This window comes from Garra rufa, chromosome 25 (genome assembly GCF_049309525.1).
Source record: "Garra rufa chromosome 25, GarRuf1.0, whole genome shotgun sequence".
NCBI classification, from domain to species: domain Eukaryota; kingdom Metazoa; phylum Chordata; class Actinopteri; order Cypriniformes; family Cyprinidae; genus Garra; species Garra rufa.
The window spans coordinates 26,069,511-26,080,195 of NC_133385.1; the positions used below are offsets into that span (position 1 = coordinate 26,069,511).

At 37.8% G+C, this 10,685-nt stretch overlaps 1 protein-coding gene across 1 annotated transcript; it reads left to right on the top strand.

The window, feature by feature from the left end:
- Positions 1-3,297: 3,297 nt before the first annotated feature.
- Positions 3,298-4,602, top strand: LOC141302061 (beta-1,3-galactosyl-O-glycosyl-glycoprotein beta-1,6-N-acetylglucosaminyltransferase 3-like). Its single transcript, XM_073832257.1, has one exon. It carries the CDS (start codon positions 3,298-3,300, stop codon positions 4,600-4,602), a length of 1,305 nt encoding a protein of 434 aa, XP_073688358.1.
- The last annotated feature ends 6,083 nt before the right edge of the window (positions 4,603-10,685 follow it).

Genomic DNA, 10,685 nt, shown 5'->3' on the forward strand with positions numbered 1-10,685 from the left:
CCTATTCTGCATCAAACTAAGATTGCTCTAGAGACAAAAAGTAATGCCATCAAGCTAGCATTTTTAAACATTCGCTCACTAAAAAATAAATCACTTCTGACCAATGATTTTATAACCACAAACAACCTGGATTTTATGTTTCTAAATGAAACATGGCTAGAAGACAGCTGCAGCGCAACAGTCCTCAATGAAGCAGCCCCTCCTAACTTTACTTTCATGAGTGTCTGCAGAGCTGTCAAGAGAGGTGGTGGTGTAGCTGGTCTTTTTAAAGATGTTTATCAATGCAAGCAAGTGTCATTTGGTCAGTACATGTCTTTTGAATATCTAGGGATTGTACTGAAAGGTGCTCCACGCATTCTATTTATCATTATTTACAGGCCCCCAAAATACTCTCCAGCCTTTGTTGATGAGTTCACAGAACTGCTATCAATGATTTGTTCAGAGTTTGACTGTTTTGCTATTGCAGGGGATTTTAATGTTCACATAGAAAATGCAGAAATCAAAACCACAAAAGAAATTATAACGGTTTTGAACACTTTTGGCCTGATTCAGCATGTGCATGGGCCTACACACAATCGTGGACACACTCTTGATTTACTCATCAGTAAGGGTCTAAACATTTCATCCACTGTTATCAAGGATGTAGCACTATCCGATCACTTCTGTATTTTCTTTGATATATTGATCTCTGCTACCACTGAATCTAGATCTGTCTCTGTCAGAAAGAGATGCATTAATGATAACACTAGTGTGCTATTTATGAAGGCTATATCTTCAATGCCAAGCATTTCTGCAGACTCTGTTGATCTTCTCCTGGAGTCCTTTGACTCAAAAGTTAAGAATGTCTTTGATGACATCGCACCTGTAAAAATCAGAATTTCTGGCAAACAGAAATCGCCGTGGAGAAAATCAACAGCAGTACAGAGTATGAAAAGACAATGCAGAAAAGCTGAGTGGATGTGGCGGAAATTCACTATAGCATCTATAAAGACAGCCTTCATGCTTTCAATGCTGAACTAGGTAAAGCTAGACAAATGTTCTTCTCAAACCTTATAAACAGGAACTTAAACAACACTCGCACTCTTTTTGTTACAGTTGAGAGACTAACAAACCCCCCTAGTCAGATCCCTAGTGAACTGCTCTCCGACAGCAAGTGCGATGAGTTTGCTTCCTTTTCTGAGAAGATCAATAATATCAGAAAAATTAGCTTACCCTCAAGTTATGCAGAGGTCAGACAGATTCGACCGCAATTTCAAAAAGAAGTCATTATGTCTACTTTTGAACCAATCGATAGCAACATTTTGGAAGAAACAGTACAGCACCTCAAATCGTCAACCTGCCACCTTGACACACTTCCCACATCTTTTTTCAAAAGTGTGCTTAGCTGTTTAGAAGCAGATCTCTTAGAAGTGGTGAACACCTCACTTCTTTCTGGGACTTTTCCAAACTCCCTGAAAACTGCAGTTGTTAAGCCCCTTCTGAAAAAGAAAAATCTTGATAACACCATATTGAGCAACTATAGACCAATATCAAATCTTCCTTTCATAGGTAAGATTATTGAAAAGGTTGTTTTCAATCAGCTGAATCACTACATAAACTCAAATGGATACCTGGACCATTTCCAATCTGGCTTCAGACAACATCATAGCACAGAGACAGCGCTCATAAAGATAATAAATGATATTCGCCTAAATTCAGATTCTGGAAAAATATCAGTGCTGGTATTACTAGATCTTAGTGCTGCGTTCGACACTGTCGATCATAACATTCTTTTAGATAGACTGGAAAAACTGGGTCGGGCTTTCTGGGATGGTTCTCAAATGGTTCAGGTCATACTTAGAAGGGAGAGGTTATTACGTAAGTATAGGAGAGCATAAGTCTAAGTGGACGTCCATGACATGCGGAGTCCCACAAGGCTCAATTCAGCCTGTATATGCTCCCACTAAGTCAAATAATGAGAAAGAACCGAATAGCATATCACAGCTATGCAGATGATACCCAGATTTACCTAGCCTTATCGCCAAATGACTACAGCCCCATTGACTCCCTCTGCCAATGCATTGATGAAATTAACAGTTGGATGTTGCAAAACTTTTTACAGTTAAACAAGAAGAAAACAGAAGTCAGTGCATTTGGAAACAAAGATGAAGTTCATAAGGTAAATGCGTACCTTGACGCTAGGGGTCAAAAAACAAAAAATCAAGTCAAGAATCTGGGTGTGAGTCAGACCTCAGTTTCAGTAGCCATGTCAAAGCAGTAACTAAATCAGCATACTATCATCTTAAAAACATTGCAAGAATTAGATGTTTTGTTTCCCGTCAAGATTTGGAGAAACTTGTTCATGCCTTTATCAGCAGCAGGGTGGACTATTGTAATGGTCTCCTCACCAAGAAGACCATTAGACAGCTGCAGCTCATACAGAACGCTGCTGCCAGGATTCTGACTAGAACCAGAAAATCAGAGCATATTACACCAGTCCTCAGGTCCCTACACTGGCTTCCAGTTATGTTTAGGATAGATTTGAAAGTACTTTTACTTGTTTATAAAGCACTCAATGGCCTAGGACCTACATACATTGCAGATATGCTCACTGAATATAAACCTAACAGACAATTCCGATCACTAGGATCGAGTCAGTAATATCAAGGGTTCACACAAAACAAGGGGAATCCGCTTTTAGCTATTATGCCAGCCGCAGTTGGAATCAGCTTCCAGAAGAGATCAGATGTGCTAATACATTAGCCACATTTAAATGCAGACTCAAAACTCATCTGTTCAGTTGTGCATTTATTGAATGAGCACTGTGCTACGTCCGAACAGATTGCATTATTTTATGTATAATCATTTTACTGTATTAATTAATTTGAAATAATTTTCTTTTTTTAAATCATCTTAAATGTTCTTAATTTTGTTTTTATTGTTGTGATTATTATTTTAAATTTTTATGATTTTTATGCTATTGTGATTTTAATTCCTTTTTATGTACAGCACTTTGAATTACCATTGTGTATGAAATGTGCTATAGAAATAAACTTGCCTTGCCTTGCCTTGCCTTGCCCACAGTTTCAGACAATCACACCTTCCAGGAAGATGACAGCCACACCTCCACTGTGCTGTGTAATACTTATTATGCATTTCTACATAGTTCAGCCCTTCCCCTGTATATGATTTGCTATCTTTCAGTTCCTGCCACACGTGCCTGGTATGTGAACAATAGAGGCTGTTTCATACCTTACTGACACAGGTCTCCTCTCCTGGTACTTGTTTCTGGCAGGTTATAATTTTAAATTACTCAACATGGGAGCTAAGAGTCAGAGGGCTATGAAAGTAATCTTCATCATTTCTGTGAGTATGACCATGTCTATCCTTATGCTGAACTATCCAGGACAAAGAACAACTTGCCCTCACAAGGAAGAGTTTAACTTGAATCACTCACTAAAGCCGGATGTTGGAGAACTACGAGCTTGTTCTGCTATCATCCAAGGAGACATGGATGGAGTGGACAAGGATGCTTTCAGGAAGCTCCTGACCTCTAAAAAAAGAAAATCCCTGCTATCAGAGTCATTCTACCTCAACGCAACCAAGGATTGTCAAGCCTACATTCGAGACAGAGGATTTCTAACGGGTTCTCTTAGTAAAGAGGAGAAAGATTTTCCTATTGCTTACTCCATGGTGATCCATGAGAAGATTGAGATGTTTGAAAGGCTCCTGAGAGCCATTTACACTCCTCACAATGTGTACTGTGTTCATATGGACCAGAGGTCTCCTAAGATCTTTAAACAAGCAGTAAGAGCCATCACATCTTGCCTGAATAACGTGTTTGTGGCCAGCAAACTGGAGAGTGTGATCTACGCCTCCTGGTCTCGAGTTCAAGCGGACGTCAACTGCATGAAGGATCTGCTCAAGTCACCTGTTCATTGGAAGTATCTGCTTAACACCTGTGGCACTGATTTCCCCATTAAAACCAATGCAGAAATAGTTCAGTCTCTAAAACAGTTGAACGGAAAGAACAATATGGAGTCTGAGACCGTACAGGCCAAAAACTGGCGCTGGCAGTATCATCACAACGTTACAAACGTTGTGACTCGGACAGATGTCAAAAAGTCCCCTCCACCAATAAAGAGCCCCATGTTCTCAGGAAATGCTTACTTCGTGGTTTCAAGAGAGTTTGTGGAGCACATCTTCAAAAGCAAAGAGATTCAGAACTTCATGGAATGGGAGAAAGACACCTACAGTCCAGATGAGCACATGTGGGCTACGTTACAGCGGATGCCTTCAGTACCAGGATCCAATCCTCCAAATGCCAAGTATGAGCAATCGGACATGAACGCAATTGCTCGGCTGGTGAAGTGGAGCTACCATGAAGGAGATCTGAAAAATGGGGCTCCCTACCCACCATGCACTGGGATGCACAGAAGGGCAGTGTGTGTCTATGGAGCTGGGGACTTGAAATGGATTGTGAAGCAACACCATCTTTTGGCAAACAAGTTTGATCCAGAAGTAGACGATGTAGCAATCAAATGCATGGAAGCCTTTTTAAGGTACAAAGCTATTTATGGTCGATCATTACTAACAGTTCAAAAATCAAACATAGTTTTATGATGTCTTTAATAAGAAGTTCAAAAGCTATCTGTATATATTTTTTGTTGTAAATAATGTATCAGGCTTTTTTACTGATATGAAATACATTTATATTTAAATGTAAGTTCATATATGTTTAATGTTTATATATATTAATAAACTTTCTATGCAGGTCATATTTTATTATGATGTCACAAACTGTTAAATAAAATTATTTTTAAAAACATTTTACTCTTTTTGTTATGCATAATATTTCATATAAACTAAGATATTTAGACGAATAACAGATCATTAGTCAGTCAGTCTACTGACAATAGAGATCTTGAAAAAACAAAAACAAATAATGAATTAAAAGAAAATCATGTCATGCGCTGTCAGTGCATGATATTGTGCTCTAACATATATACATAGAATTTACATTTACGTAAAAATGGATCACACCAATATATCTATAAATAAACAGAATATGATTTTCCTTAAAATGGAGCACACACAGAATGTGTGGTATGATCACATGACAGTCAACGCACAGACGGAAGAAAAATATTGGGTAACACTTTATAATAACATTCAGTTGTAAGTCTTTTATAAGTGATTAGTTAATGATGAACTAATTATTTACAAAACATGACTATGAGTTTATAAATTATGAATAAGTGATATGTTCATTTTATTGTAAGTACTATGCTAATGATTTACCCATCTGTAAATTATCTGAAAAATGGCATATTGTCACGATTTGAGTCATCCTGTCATCACTAACTCTTGCACTACACTTCATGGACTTCAGCCCCCACAAGCCACTGCACCAATCACTGCATTCACCTGCAGCTCATTCTCACACACACACAGCTGCAGCTCATCACACGGACAGCATTTAAGCCACTCTCACACTCAGCTTCTTCGTGAAGTCTTGTATTGCCCCGGCTGCATTTCTAAGCGTTTTCCCAGTTTCCTAGTCTCCGTGTTTTCAGAGTTTCCTAGTTTATTCCTGGTTTTGTTTCCTGTTTTGCCTTGTTTTCTATGTTTGTTTCTGTTGTTACTTTGGACTGCCCATTTGGTTTTTGACTCACGCTTGGTTACTGGTTTACTCTCTGGATTATCTTCGCTGTTGTTGTTTTGCTGGTGTTGACCCTGTTTGCCCCGACTACGATCTTGACAATAAAATGCTGCAAATGGATCCGCACGTCTCAGTCTGACCCTCCTTGTTACACATATCATGAAATAATCAAACAGATCCTTAGTAAATAGTTAAAAATTACTAGTTAACCCCTTAACTGTCACCCCCATTTTTTTAAGTTTATCTCTTTTTAAAGAAAACAATCAGCAGATTACTGCAGAAGCAGAATTAAAAAAAAAAGTATTAACAAATTACATAAGTTTAAATTTACTGTAAAGAGAATACACTGTACAATTTTTATTATATTTTATATAAAATACATATTGTACATAACAGGTTTTATCCTAAATTTGATATCAGTTTGAAGTCTTACATCTAAATAAGTTATTCCAAATTTGAAGTTGATATGAAAAAAATTGAGGTTCCTGTGAAAGTTTGTTTAGGGCGTTATAAAATACTAAATAACCTTATATAATTCATACATGGTGCATAGTGCATTAGTTCATAAGTACATAGTGAATAAGTGCAGAGTATATAGTGCGTCATTTGGGGCGCAGCTCATGTTTGCCAGAGAAGACATCTTTACCCTCACCAGTCAGCCCTTACATTGCACACTTCAAAGTATTCAAAAGATGTTGATGAATAAATAATGAATAAATCATTTACAAATCTTTTTGCATCCCCTAATCTAAAGTGTTAACTACTCATCAGTTGTAAATGTTTTACAAACCTGCCGGTTACAGGTTGTGTGGGCATCAGGTGGGTATACACACTGGGTGAAAGTCCTTTGACAAATGAGTAAAACATTTACAACTGATGAATTGTTTACACTTTAGATTAGGGGATGCAGAAAGATTTGTAAATGATTTATTCATGATGTGATCTTCGGTGAAGGATAAACATTTAAATGATTGATATTTTAATTATTTTTAAGTGACAAATAATATATTAACTAGTAACATATTAACCACTTACTAAGGATCTGTTTGATTATTTCATGATATGCTATTTCTTTTAAGATAAATTACGACAGATTTGTAAATTGTTAGCCTATTACTTAATCATTTGTGAACATATAATCATGTTTTGTAAATTATTAGTTCATCATTATCTAATCACTTGTAAATGATTTATAACTTAATCTACAAAACATATATAAAAATACTAACATATCACTTATTAATCACTTATGAATGCATAGCAATGTTTTGTAAATGATTAGTTCACCATTAACGAATTACTTGTAAATAACTTGTAAAAGAATTAGCAAAATATACACAAATTGTTAGCATATCACTTATTAAACATTTATGAATGTTTTGCAAATCATTATTTTATCATTAACTAACCACTTATAAATGACTTACAACTGAACATTATTATAAAGTGTTACCAAAACGGTTGTAGTTTGGCTTATGAAAAAGGTTTAAAAAAAAACAATGACAACAAATGTGACATTGTACCAAGGACCGGAACTGAAAACCACTGGTTTATTGTGTGAAAGGAGATAGAATTGAGTGTGGCATGCAAACTTCATCAGTGGCTTTACTTAAACCTAGTCATCTCTGAGACACCTTTAGTTACTAACCTAATACTATTATCACAAAGGAAACAATAGGCATTGAAATTACTCAGACTCATAAGGAAATATCCTTAACAATCTTAGTATTTTACATATATATTACAATTATATAACACTTAAGATATTATTAAAAAAACTTGTTTGAAATTCTCAAATCATGAATGTGAATGCATGAAGTGGATTACAGTAACTATTTTTTTAAAAAAGTAACAGCAGAGTTACAAAAAAATAGAGAAGTTACAAAATATTATATAAGATCAACCTTAGATCAACCTTAGAAACAGAGCCAAGAACATGCAAACCATCTGATAAATCACTTCCTGTTCAAACCACAGACCATGGGGCACATCAGTATGCCACAAGTTAATGAACACTGAGCCAAAAACTGTGTATAAGGGTCATTGACGGATAAGACTTTTGAATAGGCCAATTTTAAAATTTTGGCCATTTTCCAAACATTTGGAATGTAGTGTACACATGCCTTTATAAAGAAAAGTAACTTGAGTTAATAAATAGCCTTAAAAAGTCATCTGGGGCGACCGTAATATATCTAAAAAAATTCACATTTTTATGTATCATTAAGACTAGTTGAACACATGATGTTTGATTAAACAAGGTTCAGGAGGAGCACGATCAGATAATCAACCCATTCGGCACAGGTGCAACCTGTTTAACCAATCATTCAATCAGCGCATCCTCTATATATTACCAGCCTTACCTCCATCCAGCGATAGTTTCTTGGCATTCGGTTTGGCGTTGGTCAAAATATTACAGTCAAAGACTAAACCTGTACCGGGGTTTTTGGATCATCCGTTGCAATCTGTCGGCCTTAGATTGACTTCGCCTCGCTCGACACCACTAGTACCGCACGAGACCCGGCTTTCGAGCGTCGCAGCGACAAGCCTCAGACCAGCCTGGGTCGCGCCCTACTTCTCACCGCAGCAAACCCGACTCGCTTCCCGCTTTGGTTCAACTATTCACCGCTGCCTTTTCCGGCCGCAGCGCTTCATGTAGTCAGACCACCAGCTCTCGTAGCAGTCGCTAGCGAGAGACGGGCCGTGTTGTTAATTATTTTTAGGTAAGTTTAGTGGACGGTATACGGCGTATACCCACTATTTAAAACCCCTTTTGATGTGCATTATTCAGTAACGTTAGTGTTCCGCATTAGCCAAAATCATGACAGTCTACCACATCCAGTCATATGTGAATAAATGTAAATATTCGCTAAAGACAGTGATAATGCAGCCAGGACCGTGGCGCCGGCTTGCTATGAAATGTATTTGATGATTGCGCCTAATACGCCCGCTCCCTAGTCATTTGAATCACTACAAAAACAACACCTTACAAAGAAAACTAGTAAGATTTTTACGATCAAACGTTTCTTAAACCAGCGAACCCCTGTAAACATTTTAGTCCAAGGATCCAGTAATGCGTTCAAATAGAAAGTTAAAAACGAAATTCATAAATGAAGCGTATGGCCACTTCTCCAGGCATTACTACACCACTTGTTAAGCCGCTAAAGGCAGTCAGTTGTTGCTAAAAGCCGATAAACAATGCGATGCATAATTTGTTCATGTCATTTCGTAACCAGAACACAAATGAAATTATTAAACTTTTCTGTGCGTGATGTTTCAGTATTGTAGCTGGGTTTTTAAATTACACATTGTACTCCGAGATAAATAAGATAAAGATTATAGAAAATACGTTAAACTGTGTTCTTAAATTAACAATTTTGAAGTGGCAAACTAACAACTAAGGCGCATCATAAGGCAACCATTAATATTTTTGTTGAGTTCAACTATAGCAACCTACCGGTATTTAGACTTTTTTCACACACACACAATCTCAAGGTAAAGTTTGTTCCGCTACAGGTCTGCACCTGTCGTATGCCCTCGTTTAAAATAATGCCTCTTACCTTTTCTGTTTTTCAAAGTGTTGTTATCAACAAAGACACGTTTTACTAGTTCGTAATATATATGTTCATTCAGGCTGCTGACCGCTGACAAAATAATATGCTCAATAGCGCCAGCTGGTTTCTGTTTTCAAACTCTGGTCAATTTGAGCGTGTTTTCTCAATTTACTCCGTTAAATTATTACAGCATTTATATCCAAATGCACATTTTTCCAAAGAATAAATTATACTTCTCCTGTCGATGCATAATTTTAAGAAATAAGCTTAACAAATTGTATTATGATTTTGTCATGTTTATTCCTGGGCGCATTATTCAACGTACATTCACACTGTCACGTTAATAATGCGAAGGAGAGCTCGTACTATACACAATATTTTAATAATAATAATAATAATAATAATAATAATAATAATAATTTAAAAAAAAGTCATAACGCACAGCCAGCACAAATAGACAGAACGGTAAATAATGTACTTGATTATAAGCACCCATGTTCAGAATTAATAGACACAGTATCTATGATGACCCAAAGCCGACAACGTTTTAGAAGAAATGTTTGCTCTTTGAAGAAGTAAAACATCGGCATGTATCATAGCACCACAAACCACTCCCCTTTCCCGTGACCCAGAGCTAAAACAGCTAAAACAAACATAAGGCTGCCTCCGCAAGCTGTAAAGGCTGCACAGACTCTCCAGCATTTTCTTCCGCACATCTCAAGCTTCAGTGACCTACAGCTACAGCAGCCGAAACAAAAGCGAAGTTGCTTCCGCTTGCAACAAGCCTTAACATCTCAGTGTTTTCCTCCCGTTACTTCTAATCCCTTTTCCTTTTCAGTGGCCTACAGCTCCCATTGCAGACGCTAGTGCGAGGCCGCTTTCACTTGCTGTGCAGGCTACACAGGCTCTTCAAGATGTCTCAAACCGTACTCGCTTCCCAATGAAGGAGGCATGAGGCTGTCTGTGTTTGCAACTTAGGCCCACACATCTCAGACTTTTCCTCCTGTTACTAATAACCTCTTTCTTTTCAGTGGCATCCAGCTCCCATAGCAGACACTAGCCCTATTTAAGTATGAGGCTACCTCCCTGACAATTGCGGCCCATGCTCCTCTCCCTCACAGCTTTCTACTTCATTCAAAATAATGTTGTCTTTCTCCAGGTCAAGTTCTGGCTCTTAAGCATCAGGATGAAGCAGGCCATCAGCAAGCCTAGGCCGCGCCCCAGACTCGGCCTCTCCTCACACTGCACGCTATCATGGCTTTTTCTCCTATATTTCCCATGCCTTTCCTTCTATCTCCTGCAGCAGACGCTAGAGTGAGGCTGCCTCCGCTGGCCACTCAAGACCTCTTACTCTTACCCTCCTGCTACTCCTTTTCCCTATCAGTAACCAGGGGCTAATCCATGCGCGAGGCTGCCTCCACAAACTGTTATGGCACCGCCCTATCTTCATTCTCATCCTTCTTTTCAATCTAAACCTTGGTACACTTTATTCA

Coding starts and splice junctions, on each gene's coding strand:
- LOC141302061 (XM_073832257.1), top strand. CDS start 3,298: ATGGGAGCTAAGAGTCAGAGGGCTATGAAAGTAATCTTCATCATTTCT.